At 49.4% G+C, this 21,674-nt stretch overlaps 1 protein-coding gene across 2 annotated transcripts in view; it reads right to left on the reverse strand.

Annotated features, from left to right (window-relative positions):
* PTGIS (prostaglandin I2 synthase) overlaps window positions 1-21,674 on the reverse strand; it is an 81,562-nt gene that overhangs the window by 36,871 nt on the left and 23,017 nt on the right. Inside the window, exons 3-4 of one of the 2 annotated variants that reach the window (XM_059892395.1) lie at window positions 15,699-16,045; window positions 845-968 (exon numbers count right to left, since the gene is read on the reverse strand). In XM_059892395.1, the coding sequence (XP_059748378.1) occupies window positions 845-968; window positions 15,699-16,045 (471 nt within the window). 2 annotated transcript variants of the gene reach the window in all.

Genomic DNA, 21,674 nt, shown 5'->3' on the forward strand with positions numbered 1-21,674 from the left:
GATGGGTGGCTACAAGTTGGTTGCAAACGAAATGTATAAATGAATGTTGGGTACATGGATGGCAGGGTGCTAAGTGGACATTGGGTCAACAGACTGAAAGGAAAATGTTGGATAGATGAAAGTTAGAAGGATACATGGAAGTGGATGGATCAGCTGACTGTCAGGATACTGAAGTGGTGGATGGAGACAGACATAAATATATGTGTACAAAGTGGACAGACACTGGATGTTGAGAGGATGGATAACCGAATGCTGGGTGGCGGTGGCGGATGAATGGCCACATGGGCAGGTAAGTAGGAGAATGGAAGCTGCTCGAAACTGAATCTGTGGATGAAGGGTGGAGGGATGCTGGGTCCATGAGTGGAAGAACACCAGATAAATCTGAGTAGACAGATGGAGGATTGGATGACAAATAAATGAACAGACAGATAATGGATAGATATTTAGAAAGGTGGATAGAGGTTTGATGGAAATGGAATATACAAATGAATACTAGATAGATACTAAGATGGAAGAAGGCTGCTTAGATACTGGGCAGAGACACAAAGGATAAGATGCTGGATGGGTGGATATGTGATAGAAGTTGAATGAATGGATAGAGGTCAGTTAGATGAATGTACATGCATTTGATAGATCTTAAATGCACAGTGGGGTGTTGGGAAGATGCTGGAGGGGTAATGAAGAGATGTGTGTTAGGTGAGTGTTGGAGTACAGTTGGATAGGCATACAGAAGGTTGGCTGGCCCACTGGACAGTTAGCCTATGGATGGATATTGAAGAAATCAGTAAACAGCAGGTATGCCTGGTCCAGTTGCTCATCCCCTTCCTTCCCAAGAGGCACTTACAGTAAAGATGTCCCCATGCTTCTCCTTCATCCTAGTGAGGAAGCCGGCAGCATCTTTTCCAAACTCCAAGGCGTGACCCAGCCAGGGGATACTGCCCAGGTCCAGGGGAGGCTCGCCAGGTCGCCTGCAGAAGTCACGGCACTTGTCACCATTGGAAAAAGCCCAGAAGAAGATAAAGAGTGCGAGGCAGAGACCTTGGGAAGCCTGGCGTGCCGCAGTCCATGGGGTCACAAAGAGTGGACGTGATCTAGTGGCTGAACAAGAACAAGGCCTCCCTGAGGAGACAGTTAATCAAAGACTTGAAGGCAGAGAGGGAGGGAGCCACACGGAGGGCTAAAAGGAGACTCCCAGGCAGACAGAGCAAGTGCAAAGGCCCTGAGGTTGGACCACGCCTGGTGTGTTCGAAGAACGGTGAGGGGGCCAGTGTGGCTGGATTGGCAGCAGCAAGAAATAGCGGAAGCTGAGCCAGGGTGGTAACAGAGGCCAGACCAAATGCGGTCTTGGAGGCAACGCTTGGGTCTTTAGCTTTTTCTCTGAGGTGGGAGCAGAGGAGGGATAGGATTTGCTCAGGTTTTTACAAGGCTCCTTTTACTGCTGAGTAGGGAACTGACCACAGGGGGCTGGGAGTAGAAGCTGGGGAACCATTTGATGTTGCAACGTATCAGGGCGTCCAATCAAGGTGGTCACCTCCCTGCAGGTGTATAAGGATACAGAGCTCTCCGTGTGAGCCAGCAAGGACCAGGGTCCTGGTCATCTCACACTTCCTGTCATGTCCACCAAGAGAGGATGAGGTTGGAGAGCATGGCAATGAGCAAAATGAATAACCCGATTTAAAAATACACAGAGGAATCTGCATAGACACTTCTCCAAGGAAGATACACAAATGGTCAGTAAGCACATGAAAAAAACGCCCTACATCATGAATCACTGGGGAAATGCAAATCAAAACAACATGTAGCACCACTTCAAGTCCACTAAGAGGCCGTCGTTATAAAACAGAAAAAGGGAAATAAGGGCTGGCAAGAATGTGGAGAAATGGAATCCTCATGTATTTCTGGTGCGAATGTACAATGGTGCAGCTGCTCCAGAAACTAAACTGGCAGTTTCTTGAAAGGAAGAGTGACTATGCGACCCAGCAACAATCCAAATAATCGAACACACATGTGCACACGTCAGTCAGTGCAGTTCAGGTGCTCAGTCGTGTCCGACTCTTTGCGACCCCATGAATCGCAGCACGCCAGGCCTCCCTGTCCCTCACCAACTCCCGGAGTTCACTCAGACGCATGTCCATCGAGTCAGTGATGCCATCCAGCCATCTCATCCTCTGTCGTCCCCTTCTCCTCCTGCCCCCAATCCCTCCCAGCATCAGAGTCTTTTCCAGTGAGTCAACTCTTCGCATGAGGTGGCCAAAGTACTGGAGTTTCAGCTTTAGCATCATTCCCTCCAAAGAAATCCCAGGGCTGATCTCCTTTAGAATGGACTGGTTGGATCTCCTTGCAGTCCAAGGGACTCTCAAGAGTCTTCTCCAACACCACAGTTCAAAAGCATCAATTCTTCAGCGCTCAGCTTTCTTCACAGTCCAACTCTCACATCCATACATGACCACTGGAAAAACCACAGCCTTGACTAGATGGACCTTTGTTGGCAAAGTAATGTCTCTGCCTTTCAATATGCTATCTAGGTTGGTCATAACTTTTCTTCCAAGGAGCAAGCATCTTTTAATTTCATGGCTGCAGTCACCATCTGCAGTGATTTTGGAGCCCCAAAATATAAAGTCAGCCACTGTTTCCACTGTTTCCCTATCTATTTCCCATGAAGTGACGGGACCGGATGCCATGATCTTCGTTTTCTGAATGTTGAGCTTTAAGCCTTTTTCACTCTCCTCTTTCACTTTCATCAAGAGGCTTTTGAGTTCCTCTTCACTTTCTGCCATAAGGGTGGTGTCATCTGCATATCTGCGGTTATTGATATTTCTCCCGGCAATCTTGATTTCAGCTTGTGTTTCTTCCAGTCCAGCGTTTCTCATGATGTACTCTGCATAGAAGTTAAATAAGCAGGGTGACAATATACAGCTTTGATGTACTCCTTTTCCTATTTGGAACCAGTCTGTTGTTCCATGTCCAGTTCTAACTGTTGCTTCCTGACCTGCATATAGGTTTCTCAAGAGGCACGTCAGGTGGTCTGGTATTCCCATCTCTTTCAGAATTTTCCACAGTTTATTGTAATCCACACAGTCAAAGGCTTTGGCATAGTCAATAAAGCAGAAATAGATGTTTTTCTGGAACTTTCTTGCTTTTTCGATGATCCAGCAGATGGATGTTGGCAATTTGATCTCTGGTTCCTCTGCCTTTTCTAAAACCAGCTTGAACATCTGGAAGTTCACGATTCATGTATTGCTGAAGCCTGGCTTGGAGAATTTTGAGCATTACTTTACTAGCGTGTGAGATGAGTGCAACTGTGCGGTAGTTTGCACATTCTTTGGCATTGCCTTTCTTTGGGATTGGAATGAACACTGACCTTTTCCAGTCCTGTGCCCACTGCTGAGTTTTCCACATTTGCTGGCATATTGAGTGCAGCACTTTCACAGCATCATCTTTCAGGATTTGGAATAGCTCAACTGGAATTCCATCACCTCCACTAGCTTTGTTCGTAGTGATGCTTTCTAAGGCCCACTTGACTTCACATTCCAGGATGTCTGGCTCTAGGTGAGTGTCATACCATCGTGATTATCTTGGTCGTGAAGATCTTTTTTGTACAGTTCTTCTGTGTATTCTTGCCACCTCTTCTTAATATCTTCTGCCTCTGTTAGATCCATACCATTTCTGTCCTTTATCGAGCCCATCTTTGCATGAAATGTTCCCTTGGTATCTCTAATTTTCTTGAAGAGATCTCTAGTCTTTCCCATTCTGTTGTTTTCCTCTATTTCTTTGCATTGATCGCTAAAGAAGGCTTTCTTATTTCTTCTTGCTATTCTTTGGAACTCTGCATTCAGATGTTTATATCTTTCCTTTTCTCCTTTGCTTTTTGCTTCTCTTCTTTCACAGCTATTTGTAAGGCCTCCCCAGACAGCCATTTTGCTTTTTTGCATTTCTTTTCCATGGGGATGGTCTTGATCCCTGTCTCCTGTACAATGTCACAAACCTCATTCCATAGCTCATCAGGCACACTATCTATCAGATCTAGTCCCTTAAATCTATTTCTCACTTCCACTGTATAATCATAAGGAATTTGATTTAGGTCATACCTGAATGGTCTAGTGGTTCTCCCTACTTTCTTCAATTTAAGTCTGAATTTGGCAATAAGGAGTTCCTGATCTGAGCCACAGTCAGCTCCTGGTCTTGTTTTTGCTGACTGTATAAAGCTTTTCCATATATAGAGCTGCAAAGAATATAATCAATCTGATTTTGGTGTTGACCATCTGGTGATGTCCATGTGTAGAGTCTTCTCTTGTGTTGTTGGAAGAGGGTGTTTGCTATGACCAGTGCGTTCTCTTGGCAAAACTCTATTAGCCTTTGCCCTGCTTCATTCCGTATTCCAAGGCCAAATTTGCCTGTTACTCCAGGTGTTTCTTGACTTCCGACTTTTGCATTCCAGTCCCCAAAGGACATCTTTTTTGGGTGTTAGTTCTAAAAGGTCTTGTAGGTCTTCATAGAACCGTTCAACATCAGCTTCTTCAGTGTTACTGGTTGGGGCATAGACTTGGATTATTGTGATATTGAATGGTTTGCCTTGGAAATGAACAGAGATCATTCCTTTGTTTTTGAGATTGCATCCAAGTACTGCACTTCAGACTCTTTTGTTGACCATGATGGCTACTCCATTTCTTCTAAGGGATTCCTGCCCACAGTAGTAGATGTAATGGTCATCTGAGTTAAATTCACCCATTCCAGTCCATTTCAGTTTGCTGATTCTTAGAATGTTGACATTCACTCTTGCCGTCTCCTGTTTGACCACTTCCAATTTGCCTTGATTCATGGACCTGACATTCCAGGTTCCTATGCAATATTGCTTTTTACAGCATCAGACCTTGCTTCTATCACCAGTCACATCCACAGCTGGGTATTGTTTTTGCTTTGGCTCCATCCCTTCATTTTTTCTGGACTTATTTCTCCACTGATCTCCAGTAGCATATTGGGCACCTATTGACCTGGGGAGTTCCTCTTTCAGTATCCTATCATTTTGCCTTTTCATACTGTTCATGGGGTTCTCAAGGCAAGAATACTGAAGTGGTTTGCCATTCCCTTCTCCAGTGGACCACATTCATACATCAAGACACACACTATTGTTCATAGTAACATTAATCATAATAGCCCCAAAGTGGACCCAACCCAAATGCCCACTGACTGATGAACAGACAAACACAGCCTGGTGTATTCATCCCGTGGAACATTATGCAGTCATGAAAAGGAGTGGAGTCCGGATTCCTGCCACAATGTGGAATCACCTTGCAACCACCATGCTGAGTGAAAGAAGCCAGACACAAAAGACCACACGGTGTGTGAGTCTATTTCTATGGAATGTCCAGAAAAGGCAAACCAATGGAGAGGGAAAGTAGATTTGTGGTCTCCAGGGTCTGAGGGGAAAAGGGAATGGAGAGACAGCTCATCAGGACCAGGTTTCTTTTTGGAGAAATGAAAATACTCTGGAGTTAGATAGCAGTGATGGCCACACCACCGGTGACGATACTAAAAACCTCTACTAAAAATGATACTAAAAACACATAATTCATTATATGTTTTGAAAGACTGAATCTTATAGTAGATGAACTGTATCTCATTAAATAAAAAAGGAAGGTGATATGATACAGTGAGAGGGTGGTCAGGGAGGGTCTCTCCAAGGAGGTGCCATGTGACCAGAGACCTGAAGAAAGAGAGGGGTGAACTTTACAGGCAGAGGGGACAGCAAGTGCAAAGGCCCTGGGGTAGGAGCACACAGGGCGAGGCTCTCAAGGCAGTAGGAGCCCATGTGGCTGGAATGGAGAAGACTGTGGGGCTGAAAGACTGGAGACGACCTGTGGACCAGAAGGGCCAGTGGCCAAGGAGAGAGTCTGGCTTTTATTTCAAGTGTGATGGAGACCCTCTGGAGGGTTTGAAATAGGATTTAGGAAGTAATGTGATTATGCTTTTAAAAGGTTGCAAGAGGGAATTCCCTGACTGTCCTGTGATTAGGACTCTGCACTTTCACTGCATGGGACACAGGTTCTATCCCTGGTTGGGGAACTCAGATACTAAGATGGTGCATGCCACGCAACACACCCCCATCCCCCCAAAAAAGGTTGCAAGAGCGAGAGGCAGGAGGAAGACGTGTCAGGAGACTAAATCAACATAGGTGGGAGTGGAGACTGCAGTCCCTCATGAGCCAGGCCTAGCATCTGACTTCCCCGCTCCCAGGACAGGGGGCTTTGGTGCCTTGCCCAGCAGACCAGGGGGGACCACCTTCCCTTCATCCTTTTCCCCATCCCAGTCTACCTTCCTCCACCATGGCCTCTTGCCTCCTCAGTCTGACTGTTCCCCAACATAACCCAAACAGGGAGACAGGTGGTGGATGGTGAGACTGGCTAGACTGGAGGGTTGGAGTCCGGGCAGTTTGGAAGCCCCAGCAGGGGTGAGGGCGCAGGGCAGCAGGAAGCATCTCCCCAGCCACCGCCTCCTCTCCCCACCCCCACCCTGCCCCTGAGCCCCTCACTGAGCAGACTCACAAAGGTGCAGGGGGCTCTGGGACTCGAAGCGGGTGCGGCGGAGGACCCTTCTGTTCGCCTCTCATCTCTCTGGGAGCCAGCATCTCCCAAAGGCTCCATTTCCAGGATGGCAGAGCATGGGTGGGAGGAGTCCAGTGTGCACCAGCCCCCGCCCAGCTCAGGTTGGAGCCCAAGGACACAGGAGTGGAGACTTTTGCACCAGAGCGGGGATTCGGAGGGGACAGGGCAGGTCAGGGGCCCGACTTGAGCACCTCCTGGCTTCCAACCAGCCCTGCTTCTTGCTGGCCATGAGACTTAGCTTCTCCTGCCCGTTTCCTCGTCTGTAAAACTGGAGTGTTGACACTACTGACCACATCGGGCTGTGACAAAGATGAAGGGTTACAGAACAGAGCCTGGTGCCTGGCAACCGGGGGCAGCTGGAGCGGGGCCGAGAAGCAGGACCAACGTGACTCTTGGGTACGTCGGCTATATGGCAGGTCCTATGCGTTCTCCAAGGGGTCTTCCCTGGTGCCTCAGGGGTACAGAACCCACCTGCCAGTGCAGGAGACGCAGGTTCCATCCCTGGGCTGGGAAGACTCCCCTGAAGAAGGAAATGGCAGCCCGCTCCAGTGTTCTTGCCTGGAAAATCCCACGAACAGAGGATCCTGGTGGGCTCCAGCCCATGTGGTCGCAAAACAGTCGGATGCGACTGAGCGACTGAACAACCACAGCATGAATTTTCCAAAGGTTTCCTTGCTTGGTGATAACGGCTGATGCCTGATGCGGCCTGAGGCTCACTGGTATTGGGAGAGCCAGTTCCTAGGCAGGTTGATAAGAAGCTCTGAAGCAGTGGTACTACAATATGTAGACGACATTCTGCTCTGTGCTGAGACAGAGGAAGCCTGTTCACAAGCCTCAGAAGATTTCTTAAACTTTCTGGCAGGCTGCAGTTACTAGGCATCAAGAGAAAAGGCTCAGCTCTGTCAACAATCTGTTAGATATCTGGGCCTAATCGTATCAGAAAGGACTAGGGCCATAGGCCACGAGAGGATTAAACCTATACTAAATCATCCCCTACCTATGACTTTAAGACAATTGAGAGGATTTGGGGGAATCACAGGCTACTGTCGCATTTGGATTCCGGGTTATGGGGAACTTGCCCGGCCTTTATATAAACTTATAGCTGAGACTCAGCAGGCCCAAACCGACAAGCTGGTTTGGTCTCCAGATACTCAAAAAGCTTTTAAGGCTCTTCAGACTGCTCTCCTGCAAGCTCCCGCTTTGAGCTTGCCCACAGGGTCAGAATTTAATTTGTTTGTCACTGAAAGAAAAGGTATGGCCTTGGGAATTTTGACACAACCCCGAGGGCCTCACCTGCAACCTATTGTTTATCTAAGTAGAGAAGCAGACGCAATTTCACGTGGGTGGCCCCACTGCTTAAGAGTAATTGGGGCAGCAGCTTTATTAGCACCTGAAGCTTTAAAAATAATTAATCGACGAAACCTTACTGTACTGACTTCTCATGATGTGAGTGGAATCTTAAATTCTTTTTTTTTTTTTTAATTTTTTTATTTTTTGGAATCTTAAATTCTAAGGTTAATACTTGGATGAGAGACAGTAGGCTTCTTAAATATCAGTCATTGTTGTTAGAAGGACCAGTAACTAAGCTTAAAGTTTGTGTAAATTTAAATCCTGCCACTTTCCTTCCTGAGAAGGAAAATGAAACACCTGATCACGATTTTCCCAATTCCTAACTTTATGCTGCTCAGGAAGATCTAATGGATATCCTGTTAGACAATCCTGACATGGAAATATTTACAGATGCCAGTTCTTCTGTTTGGGAGGGGAAGTGTAAAGCAGGTTACACCGTGGTGATGGCTGAATAGGTTTTAGAAGCAAAATCTCTCCCCCAGGGAACCAGCGCTCAGCAGGCAGAGCTTGTGGCTCTGACCTGAGCTCTAGAGTTAAGCAAAGGGCAGCAGGTAAATATACTGATTCTAAGTATGCTTATTTGACTTTACATGCTCATGCTGCAACATGGAAAGAAAGAATTTAAAACGGCAACAGGAGAACCTATTAAGCATTTCAGAGAGATCCAGAGACTTTTAACTGCTATATATTGTCCTAAAGAAATAGCTGTTATGCATTGCAAAGGGCACAGCAGGGATGCGAGCAAAGAAGCCAAAGGTAATCAGCTGGCTGGCTGTCAAGCCAGAACGAAACCCCTCGCTGCAGATGCCTTTGATCTGGACAGGTACTGTGAACAGGAAAAACCACAGTACACTGAGGAAGAATTAGAAAGATATGAGAAAAGAGGAGCAAAGATGACTGATAAAGGATGGTTATAGTCCGAGGACTGACGATTAGTACTTCCTGAAATTGCTCAATGGAAAAGTTTTCCTAAAGCTTTAGAATTAGCTAATCGTGTAACTCAGCTCTCAGCTTTCCAACAGGCACTAACTGAACTCCGGGAGATGACTCCTGACCCAGTGTGAGTCAAGCAAGCCTCTATCTGAGCCAGGAACGGAGGTCCTGATAAAAACATTGGGATCTAGGGGCCAGTCGCTTGGGCCCCTCTGGGAAGGCCCTTACCAGGTTATTCTTTCTTCTCCCACTGCTGTCAAAGTGCCAGGAATTGATTCATGGGTGCATCACACTCGAGTTAAGAGGTGGCACCCTGACCAGAACCAAGTGGCGTCGTTTTATGCCTTTTCTTTCTATGCTCTGACTTTGTACTTTTCAGATGGGCCTGATAATCTATATGGGTCTACTTCTGCTGACTCCGTAAGTCCTGAGTCTGCCATTTGACCCTCCAGGCAATGCCTTCCTGTCCTGGGCTCATTCCTACTTTGCATTCCACGATCGGTCTAATTGCTGGGTACTTTAATAAAACTTTATTACACAAAAGCTCTGAGCGATCAAGCCTCGTCTCTGGCCCCGGATTGAATTCTTCTCCTCCAGAGGGCAAGGATATCAGCATCTTTTCGTGGTTCAGCAACGACCTTTCAGTATTCTTTGCAGAAGGAAGTATTCCTATCAAGCCCATTTTACAGCAGATGAAACTGAGGCCCAGAAGGGGCTAAGCCACTTGGGTCTAGGTCTCTAATCCAGGCAGGCCTGGTTACGGAGCCCACAGTCTTTATCCAACCCTGGCCCCAATTCACCCCAAGTGGCCACGTGGACCCCCACTTTTCCGGTGAAGTGACTGAGACACAGAGAGGTTTCAGCGACCTGCCCAGATGCAGGAGGTTTTCGCCCAGGACCTATTTTGGGGAGTGGGTGGGGCTTCCTTTCCATGCCTTTCACTCAGGCTGCCACCGGAGCTCCCCAGCGAGCCCGCTATTATTGCTGGCATCACTCATCTTTCCCCAGTAAAGTCCCGAGGAGGCGCAGACAAAGGCAGGAAGCTGGGGGCCCGGGCGTCTGACCCTTGAGGTGCCAGCGGCTCCTTCAGCCCACGGGCCTGGAATCCAACTCAGGCCCCAGTCACATTCCAGGGTGACTCAGCCAGAGGCCAGCAGGGCGGAGGAGGCTCTATTTTGGGGTCTGCGGTCTCTAGCCTCGCCCACTAACACTCTCACTGATTTGAGGCACCGCCAGACCCTGGGGGACAGGGATGCCGGGCTTGACTCTCTCATCCACAGCTCCGGCCCATTCGGTGGACCACTGCCCGCCCTTTCTGCTTCAGATACGGAGGCAGCTCTTCTGATCCTCCCGGGAGCCTTGATTCTCACCACAAGAGTTCCTCATTGGTGCTCAAAACCTGCTCATTATTTGCTCACAGACCCCACCGCCAATCCCACGTCCTGTCCCGTCTCTCTCTCCCTTGAAACTTTGAGAGAATCAGGGAGGAAGTCATGCCTGGAAAACACCCACCTTTGGGCCCCTTGACGTATCCCATCCTTTCTGTGCAGAATGTGGACACTTCTTGTAGACCTAGTCCTGAGAACAGTGGGAATACTGGAGTGGGTTGCCATTTCCTTCTCTGTCTGGGATATAGTAGGCGCTTAATGCATATGTCTCAGTTGAATGAGTCAAGCACACAGTTGGCGCTCAATGAGCAGCACCTGCCTCCCGGACTTGAAAGAGGGTTCAGGGAGCTAGTGCAGGTCAGGCGCCTGACACACAGCCCATGTTCTGGATGGCCCAGAACAGAAGCTGCTCTTTTAGCTGAGCAGTGTGGGTAGGTGGATTGCCGGGCTTCTCTGCTCAGGAGTCTCAACTCCTTCAGGGCCTCGGGGAGGATTCCATGGGGGACCAGAGATGCTGTTTGTTGCCCAGTTGAGTTGGAAACTCCTGAGCTTCTGTTTAAACTGCTTAACCCGTTCCTTTCCCAGCATTCATTTGCAGGCTGCTGGCTGCTCACCAAGGGCTCCCCCAATCCTCTGCACTTTTCCTTCTCATTGCCTCCAGGATGTAGAAAAACCACATGGCTGGCTTGCTCTAGCTTGTTGTTTTCCCATTTTTGCAACGGACACAGATTCATAGAACTGTTTCTCAGCATAATAAAGAAAGAAACAGTAGAGCAAGCACAGCGATAAGTAGAAAAGTTGCATGTTGGAGAGGCAATAGGGAGTGGTGGGGACTGTGGCAAGGTTTAGAGAGAGTTCTGCTGCTGAGTGCCAGGCAATTGCCATGAGATCTTCCAGGAGAAGCAGGAAATCTGGAACTGTGTGTGTGGACTCCCCCAGTTTTCTCCCCTTGTACTGTGTGGTGCACACCAGACTCACCTGGGTCTGAATCCAGCCATGGACTACCATTTGGGGACCTCCAGTTACTGCACATTGAAATGAGACAGTTATTTGTGCCCAGTAATTCTATATCCTGGAAGGGGCCAGAGCAGCCCTTGTGCCTCTAAGAACCCTTATCTGATGCCACCATGACCTCTGATTCCCTGCCCCCCACCCCCACCACCGAAAAGGGTCTCCCACCCAGGAGACCTCTTCCAATGCTCCCTGCAGCAGCCACAGAAGCACAAAGAGGAAGACCAATGCATTCATCCTGCTGCAGTGGGATGGGGCATGGGGGACCAGCTGCACGAGCCGTCTCAGAGCACAGATGGAGAGACTAAGGCCCGGAATGGGAGACCAGCTGCACGAGCCATCTCAGCACAGATGGAGAGACTAAGGCCCGGGAAGTAGAAAGGATGTTTCTGATACTCACAAGGGAGAGCATTAGCCCCAGAGGGCCCAGGAGTTAGACTTCCAAGTCCCAACCCAAGACCTCCTAACTCCACACTCACACCAGGGGAAACATTCATGGTAACTGAGCCAGGTTTGAAAAATCTTTACCTTGATGGCAGAAATTTGAATTTGGACTGGGAACTAGATATTAAGAATTATCTTTTGGGTTGGGGGCGGGGGCGGGGGGCGGCTCCCCTCGTGGCTCAAAGGTAAAGAACCCGCCTGCCAATGCAAGAGACACAGGTTTGATCTCTGGGTCAGGAAAATCCCACATTCAACAACTACTCAGCTTGCTCTCTAGAGCCTGGGAGCTGCAACTAGCCCCCGGCTGCTAGAGCCCGTGCTCCTCAACAAGAGAAACCACCGACGTGAGAAGCCTGTGTACCACAGCGAGAGAGTGGCCCCTGCTCACCAAAACTAGAGAAAAGCCCACACAGGAGTGAAGACCCAGCACAGCCAAAAAAATAATAAACTGATAAATAAAAAAAAAAAAAAAGAATTCTCTTTTAGGGAACTCCCTGGCAGTCCAGTGGTTAGGACTCCGTTCTCACTGTCAAGGGCCCAGGTTTGATCCCTAGTGAGGGAACTAAAACCCCACAAGATGTGTTGTGCATCTTAAAAAAAAAAAAAAAGACAGTAGAAATCTATTTTTTTAAAAAAGAACTTTTAACATGTATGCTGACATACTTAGTGTTGAGATATCATAATATCTGTAATTAAAAATATTATCAACTGTCAAATCAAGTGGCAGGTGCAAGGGTTTCCTATACAATTCTTTTTATTTTTTCTATATAGTTGAAATTTTTCATAATTAAAAATGATTTTTTTTTTAAAGGCCAAAAGTAAAGACAAGAGTAACTGACTGGACTGAAGGTGAAGGTGAGGTGAAGTTGCCCAATCGTGTCCGACTCTTTGCAACCCCACGGACTATAGCCCACCAGGTTCTTCCGTCCATGGGATTTTCCAGACTGACTGAAGCAGTGTTTTTTTTTTTCTTTGAGTGAGAAAAGCAACAGTTTTGGACCCAGCTAGATGTACAGTATAACTTTCGTGCAGACATAAGGAGGTCACTTAGCCTTCCTAAGCCCCAGCTGTCAGGTATGGTAATGGACCTCATCTGGGGTGCTGGCCAGGAGCGAGCAATGAGCCACGGGAGAAGCACGGCCTTGAGTGTTTTGACTCAAACTTTGAATCACTGTCTACACAGCATCAGTCTCATGTCTCTCTTTTCCAACACTTGATTATTTGTCCTTCCTTCCATCTATTCAAGGCTATGGTTTTTCCAGTGGTCACGTATGGATGTGAAAGTTGGACTGTGAAGAAAGCTGAATGCCGAAGAATGGATGCTTTTGAACTGTGGTGTTGGAGAAGACTCTTGAGAGTCCCTTGGACTGCAAGGAGATCCAACCAGTCCCTTCTAAAGGAGATCAGTCCTGGGTGTTCTTTGGAAGGACTGATGCTGAAGCTGAAACTCCAATACTTTGGCCACCTCATGCCAAGAGTTGACTCATTGGAAAAGACTCTGATGCTGGGAGGGATTGAGGGCAGGAGGAGAAGGGGACGACAGAGGATGAGACGGCTGGATGGCATCACCGACTCGATGGACATGAGTTTGGGTGAACTCTGGGAGTTGGTGATGGACAGGGAGGCCTGGCGTGCTCCAATTTATGGGGTCACGAAGAGTCGGACACGACTGAGCAACTGAACTGAAGAATCTTCTGATTGTAGCTGCTTCTCTTACTATCTTAACATCATGTGGTTTAAGACTTTTGGGCATTCAGATCATGAATAAAATGTGTGGGAAGAGTGAAAATTCATTTCTTCTGAAAATTAAAAATTCTTATAGCCTAGATTTTTAATCCAGGTGACCCAGTCTCAGTTTCCTCCTCTGTAAAACAGGGGTAACAAGAGTACCCCCTCGCTGAGCTGGAAGAAGAAAATGAGACTGGGGGTCTCAATTGGGGTCCCTGTGGGGTCTTCCAAGGGTCCAAGCAACTGCCCCCATGGTCTACAAAACGCTCCCCTCCAGCTGTCAGTGACCCTCATACCCACCATAGAGCTATATGTGAAAGTCACTCAGTCGTGTCCAACTCTTTGCGACCCCATGGACTGTACAGTCCATGGAATTCTCCAGGCCAGAATACTGGAGTGCATAGCCTTTCCCTTCTCCAGGGGATCTATACAACCCAGGGATCAAACCCAGGTCTCCTGCATTGCAGGCAGATTTACCAGCTAAGCCACCAAGGAAGTCCATAGAGCTACATGGACAGATGTCAAAACGAAACTCTAGAGGAAAACAGCAGAGGTGCAGTCCAAAAACAACTCTTTACAGCATTTCCAAAAAGCCTGACAACTTAGCAAAAATAATTCATAATCCATGGGGAAACTTATCTGTGGTCTTTTTTTCTTTTTCATTTTTCCAGGCAAATGATTGAATGTATGGTTTTAAGTTTCACCTGGAAAGATGTCTAGAGGTTGAAGAAAACTAGGGTGAAATCATTGTTTGGAAATTCAACCAACACTGTTTAAACTAAAAGGTTTCCAGAAAATTTCTGCAAGCTTCAGACACACTGATTTAAACACACTTTCACTGCCCTGAGTTTTCTATGGGCAAATGTCTGCGTGGATGAGAAAAGCTGGGAGGCTGAGAAGATATGACAGCCAAAGGCACTGAGGCACCCTGGATGAGATCCTGGCACAGAAAGAAGACGTTAATGGAAAAACAGACGAAATTCAAATAAAGCTTGGAGTCTGGCTAATTTTAACAGGCCAGTGTTGGTTTTTTTAGCTTTAATGATTGTACCACGATAACGTAAGCCATTAACAATAGCTGGAATTTGGTGAAGGGTATCTGGGAACTCTTTGTACAACTTTCCTGTAATATAAAACCAATGTAAAATAAAAGGCGTACTTTTAAAAAGATCTGGAAGGTTCCTCCCAAATTAATCAACAGGAGAGGTACGGAATTGTTGGGAGGGTAGTTAAAAGGGCTTCAGTCTTATCTATAATGGGATAAATGCTTAAGTCAAATGTAATTCCTTGTTCAGTTCAAATTAATCTTTTAAACATTTTTTAAAAAGAGACTTAACTGCCATCTCCTTGATTTAAATTTTACTTTTCTCCTAAGTGGCAGAGTGTCAGAGGAGCAGGAGAATCATAGGAAGATGAGACATTTGGTTCTCCTTCTCTGCCAGGCTACCAGACCTCAGCAGAAGGGAGCCCCCTTTCCAGGAGTGCGTTTCTCAGGCAGAAGGAAACACCAAGACTACTCAGCCCCTTCCCCTGGGTTGGGGAATCCTGTGGAAGGTGGTTCCAGGCCCGGTAAGAGGGCATCCTTCAGAGCCTCTGCTTTCCTGGCCTCAACCCTGCCATCTGTGTAATGGGGAGAGGAACAAGGCTGCCCACACGCTGCTGAGAGCGGGGCTGGGGGCTGATGAAGAGCTGCTGCAGGACGCAGTCAGAGGCTGAAGGGCAGGAGAGGGCTTCTTCCACCCGGGAGTCACACGGAGCGTGTCCACGCACCCACTCTGCACCCCTCAGGGTTCTCACTGAAACCCCTTCTCAGGTACTGGCGCAGAGCTCTGGGCCAGGCCTGAGCTTCTTGCGGTCCAGCCCTGTTAGTGTGTGCGGTGGGTCATCAGCCCTCTGGGACCCCTGTCCCGGCACCTTCCTGCGCGCGTCTCCCCAACTTTGGGCCCGGCCCTCTCCCCAGGACGGGAGATGAGCGCAGAAGCCCCCCTGACCGGAACCTGGACCCCCACCTCCAGCCTCGCCTGGGGGATGGCGGGGACAGCGGGAAGGTGACCCCCTCCTGCCCGGGGAACTGGAGCTGGGGTAGAGGGCTCCGACAGGGGCCTGAGCGGGTCGGCGACCCCCTGGCTGCAGCCGGGGGGCGCGCGCCCGAGCGGAGACGCCCCTTTGTCTAGCCTGGGGCCGCGCGGGCCGGCCGGGTTGTGGGGGGAGCCGGGACCCGGCCGGCTTGGGGGGCACTCACCGCGTGCGGCGGCGGGTCAGCAGCAGCAGCAGCAGCAGCGCGGCCAGGAGGCCGAAGACCACGGCCCAGGACATGGCAGGGCTGGCGTCCAGGCTGAGGCGGCGGAGCGCGGGAGGCTGGATCGGGGGCTTCGGGGCCAAGGGGACCGGGTCCCGGGGCCGACTCCGCCCCCAGCCCACGCCCCGCCCACCCACCGGGGGCGGGGCCCGCGAGCGCTCCAGTGTCCCCAGGGCGGGTGGGATCGCTCCCGGGCTCAGCTCCCAGGAGAAGGCTCCCACCCGCTGGCCCTGGAGAGGGGGCTTGGTCGGACGAGCTGTGGAAAGTGCGGCTGCCGGGGAGGGGAGATGCTAGCTGGAAGGGAAGGCGGACGACCGGAGGGGTGATGTAGGAGAGAGAGGGGGACTACAGGGAGGGAGGGGTCCTGCGGGGGGGCGGTGGGTGTTGTTGAGCAGGGATGGGGGACCTGAAGAAGAGGAAGGAAAGGAGTATGGGGGGCACGGAGGGGTGGCGGGGATAGAGAGGCAAGTGCTAAGATGAGGGGTCCCATGGAGGGAGAGGAGAGACAGAAGTGGGAGGGGCAGGAAGGGGCCTTTCCTCCACTCTCCACCAAAGTATCGGCCACCACGGAAGACTCTCCCCCTGCCTTCCCCTCGCCCCCTCCCCCCACCATCCCATCCCCACCCCAGAAGGGCTGCTGCTGCTGCTGCTGCTAAGTCGCTTCAGTCGTGTCCGACTCTGTGCGACCCCACAGACGGCAGCCCACCAGGCTTCCCCTCCCTGGGATTCTCCAGGCAAGAACACTGGAGTGTTGCCATTGCCTTCTCCAATGCATGAAAGTGAGAAGGGCTAGAGACCATTAATTAGTTTTCTATTCTGTTGGTCCAAGTGCAGTGGGGTTGGGCTGGATTATATCGCCCCTATATTGCCTTCAATAACACTTTGGCCACCTGATTGCAAAGAACTGACTCACTGGAAAAGACCCTGATGCCGGGAAAGATTGAAGGCGGGAGGAGAAGGGGACCACCGAGGATGAGATGGTTGGATGGCATCACTGACTCAATGGACATGAGTTTGAGTAAGCTCCAGGAGTTGGTGAAGGACAAGGAGGGCTGGCGTGCTACAGTCCATGGGGTTGCAAAGAGTCCGACTCGAATGAGTGACTGAAGTGAATTGAACTGAACTACGGTGGAGGGGACGCAAGAGCTCAGGGCATCTGGCTCTGAGTCCCCCATTCACAATTGTAATGGACAAACCAATGAGCCTGAGTCCACCACCTGTTCCGGAGCACAGTACACACTCAGAATACGGTGGCCATTGTCACCCTTACCTGGTGCTTAGAGTGCTGGCTGGGCTTCCCAGGTGGCTCTGTGGTAAAGAATCCGCCTGCAAGTGCAGGAGACATGGGTTCGATCCCTGGGTCAGGAAGATCCCCTGGAGAAGGGAATGGCAACCCACTCCAGTGTTCTTGCCTGGAAAATTCCATGAACAGAGGAGACTGGCGGGCTACAGTCCATGGGGTCACAAAGAGTTGGACACAACTGAGCTACTAGCACTAACCTTGGCCGGGGAACTTCACCTCTTTTAAGCCACTTCCTTGTCTGGGAACAGAGAGGTCAGAGTTGTACTTTACCTTGGCAGGTTGCTGTGAAGAATCCACGAGAGCTTGTCAGTGAAGGGAATTACAAACTAGGAGTGCTGAGCACATGTGAGTTTTCCGAGGCCGTGGGGCCGAGCGTGGAGGTAGGACCCAGGAGGTCTGATTCTAATCCTGTGTCTGCCACTCACTGCTTGGTGAATTAAGGCAGGTTTTGTTTCATCTTACTGATAGCCCTTGGAGGAGTTGTTACTCTCCCCTGGCCTCCTGGCTTCTGCCCTCATCTCTCTGCAATGCATACTTCTTACAGTAGTCAGAAGGACTTTTCTAGAACCTCAGTCAGATCCTCTAGTGAAGCCTGCTCAGAACCTCCATGGTTCCACGTCGCTCAGCCCACAGGGTCCTGTAAGGACTTTGACCTGCCCCCAACCACTGTTACCTCCCTGCCCTCCTCTCTCCTAGCTCTGCTCCAGCCACACCCACCTCCTGTGCCCTCACGAGTGTGCCAGACTCACTCCCACCTCAGGGCCTTTGCACTCACTCCTCCCTCTGGCTGGCCACCCCTCTCAGATCTGTGCACAGCTGGCTCTTTTCACTGCACCCCTCACCCCTCCGTCCCTGCTCAGTTGTCATCTCCTCAGAGAAACCCTCCCTGTCTGCCTGTCTGTTCTCGAGCAGCCCCACCAACCTTGTCTGTTGCCTTGAACCGGTTTGTTTTTCTTGACAGTACTTAACATTTCCTGCTATCATATTAAAGATTCATTTATTTGCCTGTTTAATGTCGGCTGTCAAGGCAGTTGGATGACCCTCGTGCGGCCTCCAGCAGATTTAGAACATCAAGAGTCAAAAGGAGTTTCTTGAACCACTTGTTTATTTATCCAGCTTACTTGCCGGTGAAGCCAATAATCCCAAAAAGGCCATGGAACGGGCCCTGGAGGGTTTTCTCCAAATTTGGGGAGCCCCACAGGGCAGCCTTCTGGCAACGGGGTTCACAGCTTATCTTGGTGAGTGCTAAACAGGGTGACCCCAGGTGGTCTGTGCCTCATCCTCTAGTCGAGATGCCTCATGGGTGAAATGGGGATGAGGTGAGGAGGAGGTGACCTGATCCAGGCGGCACACCTGTCAGGGTGCCGGACCCTCAGTGAGCAGCAGTGGGAGTCGGTTGCCATTAGCATTTATTCCAGCCCAGCCTCTCACCATACGAGATCAAGGCTTGGTCTCAGTTTTCTCATCTGAAAAATGGGAAGAACAGTTCCTTCCTCATAAGACTATTATAAGGGCTGAATTAAATGATGAGGGAATGAAATCCCTTAGCACAGGGCCTGCTACACAGTAGGTGCTCAATAAATGTTATCTCTGCCATCCCACACCCTTGAGTGCAAACCACCATCGCCTCAGCCCAAATGCCCCCCACCCATAAGATGTCCTTCTTCCCCTCTCTTGTACCCCCCCACCCAGAAGGAGGTCAATGGTTCACATACCAAGGAGAGAAGAACATCTGGGGGCTTCTCCCTCGCGAGTGGAATCTAGTGGAATCTGATTTTGTTCAGGCATCAAACAGGTGTTTAGGGAGATGGCCCCACCCCTGTTCCCATGGAGTGAACCAGCAACGGCCTGAGCCAGCCAGGAACATCCCTCTTAGATGGGCACCATCTGGACATTTGTCGGGGGCTTCTGGGAATTTTTTCCTCCTTATTCGCCTCCTTATCTTTGGGGGGGCGGGCATTGGGTAAGGCATTTGTGATGGGGGCATTTCTTGAGGGAAGGCCAGGAAAATGACAGAACCCCAAACCAGAGCTGCTGAAGAACTGTCCCTGGAACCACTCACCTCCAAACTTCTTGTTTAATGAGATAACCAAACGCCTGTGTTGCTGAGGACACCATGAGTCAGATTTTCTCTTCCTTGCAGCCAAAACCTTCCCCAACTAAGATGACTTCAGTTATGGCTGTGCTGAGGACCACATGAGGTCATCAGGCGTCCAAAGCACCTTGGCCCCGGGGAGCATTCAAAAATGTCACTTCTCTTCGTTAGTTTTGCTTTTTTTTTTTTTTAACAGTTCAGTCTTCCTATGCTTATCAGGCTAATAGAGGATTCAGCTCTCCAGTTATGGCATATTGCAGGAATAGGCAGGCTCTGAAAAGTAGTAGAAAAATCCCATACTCTCCTGACCCGTGAGGACTGACAGGGCCCTGCAGAGGGTAGGGCTGGTGTGGCCTCAGGAATAAAGAGGAGGTACGATGGCCCTAAGGGTGACCGCTCAGCCCATGAAGAATAGCTTGAGAACCAGGTTCATACCCCAACATTGCCCACCCGCTTGCTGTATGAAACCTAAGCAAGGACTTCCCTGGTTAAGAATCCACCCGCCAACGCAGGGGACACAGGTTTGATCCCTGGTCTGGGAAGTTCCCACATGCAGCGGGGTAACCACGCCCGTGGGCCACAACTGCTGAAGCCTGCGTGCCCTCGTGCTCTACAGGAGAAGCCACCGCAATGAGAAGCCTGCGCCCCGCAACCAGAGCGTAGACGCCACTTGCCACAACGTCATTGCTGTGTGTGGCAATGAAGACTCCTCACAGCCATAAATAAATAAGGACACGACTGAGCGACTGAACTGGAAAAAAGAAAAAAACCTAAGCAAGTCACTTCATCTCTCTGAGCCTCAACTACCTCATCTGTGCAATGGGCATGTTGCTGGTAGTGATGTTCACAGGCAGACATCCAGTGGAAAGTGAAGCATCTCAGCCTTCATCTGAAAAGTGAAGCCCACATGTCAGGTGGACTTCAGGAAATGATTCCTTCCCTCCAGTTCCATCAGAGGCTGCCACCCAGTGACAAGCATCCTGGACTTTCCCCGGTAGGCGTCTCAGTATGTCCAGATGTCTGCTGTCCACTAGAGCAGAGACATCTGGACAAAGCCCCAAGCCCGCCCGACCTCCACTCTCTTATCTGAATGTGGTCGGGTCATAAGGATAATGTCAAGTAACCGACTCCTTCAGAAAACGAGGGGGCGTCGCCTGGGAAAGGGCAGCCCTTCCTACCCCATGCCCCTGCTTCCTCTCTGCCAGGTTCATGTCTGCATCCTAAAGGTCACAAACCAAACAGTCAGCTACACACACAGGATGACCAGCTCAGCCTGGCTTGCCCAGACTTCCCTGGTTTTAGTTCTGAAAGTCCCACATCCCAGGAAGTCCTTCAGTCTTGGACAAGCACGAAAGTTGGTCACACTATCAGCCCACATCTGTAGTGCATGAGTGGGTGAGGCTGGCCGGAGATTGGTTCAGCGACTGACTGCCGTCTTAGACCCTGAGGAGAGTCATCGTCAAATCACACAGCTAGTTAACTACCCCAGAACCATCCTGTGGTAGATGAGAACTCGGTCTCTAATTCTGACACTTTCCCTGTATTGGAATTAAACACACACACTCTCTGCCACATGTCTGCAGTGCCTCTCATTATGGACAGAGAATATCCCCCTCACCTAGCCATGATGGAGTGCCAGTTCTGAGAAAAGATACAAGAGGAGGGGGACTTCTTTGGTGTTCAGTGGTTAAAACTCCATGTTTGACTGCAGGGGCTGTGTGTTTGATTCCTAGTCAGGGAATTAAGATCTCACATGCCACCGATGTGACCGATTAATAAATAAAATTAAGTTACTTTATATTTAAAAAAAAAACTTAAATGTGTGTACCTTAAAAAAACCAAAACCTACAAAAGAATCATGTATCTCCATGTGACCTTCTTGGTTTCTGCCATTGGCCACGATCCATGAAACAAGACTGAACTTAGCCTGCAGCCTAAAGCAAGACTCCACAGCTGACCTGTAGAGCTGTGAGTGAGGAAAATGAGAATTTGCTATTAAAAGTCATGGAGGTTTTGTGGATTTTGTTAGGCCGCAAAAACTGACTGTTCTAGGCTTTATCTCTTAACATCTTGGAGTCCATTTGGTTAGATGTTCTTTGTACCAGTTTGACACAGAATAATCTACTTTCCATACTTTTCATATTTGGTTTTCTCATCTGTACAAAGCGATAATGGCAGGGCCTCCCTCCCATGGTGGTTGAAAGGACTCAAGAAGGTCATGGGTCTAGTTCACATAGTAGGCCCTTAATAAAAGGATTTTATTAGAGAAGTATAATTCTTTCAGCACTCGCTTGCTGACCATATATTTACCAGCACTCTGTTAGCCTCTCTGTCAAGAATTTTAGAGGAGGAAATAGAGAAGGCCAACCTTCCCCATTTTTTCCATTTTCCAACAGGAGTAGAAAAAGATTAGAGGCAGAAGGATGGAGGAAACGACCTCTTTTCTCACATCCAGGCCTTGGGGCTGAATTGTCTGTATGGTGGGGGCATGTCTGTGGATTAGGACACTTGAGGGTCTCTA

Source organism: Bos taurus, chromosome 13 (assembly GCF_002263795.3).
Source record: "Bos taurus isolate L1 Dominette 01449 registration number 42190680 breed Hereford chromosome 13, ARS-UCD2.0, whole genome shotgun sequence".
Taxonomy (NCBI): domain Eukaryota; kingdom Metazoa; phylum Chordata; class Mammalia; order Artiodactyla; family Bovidae; genus Bos; species Bos taurus.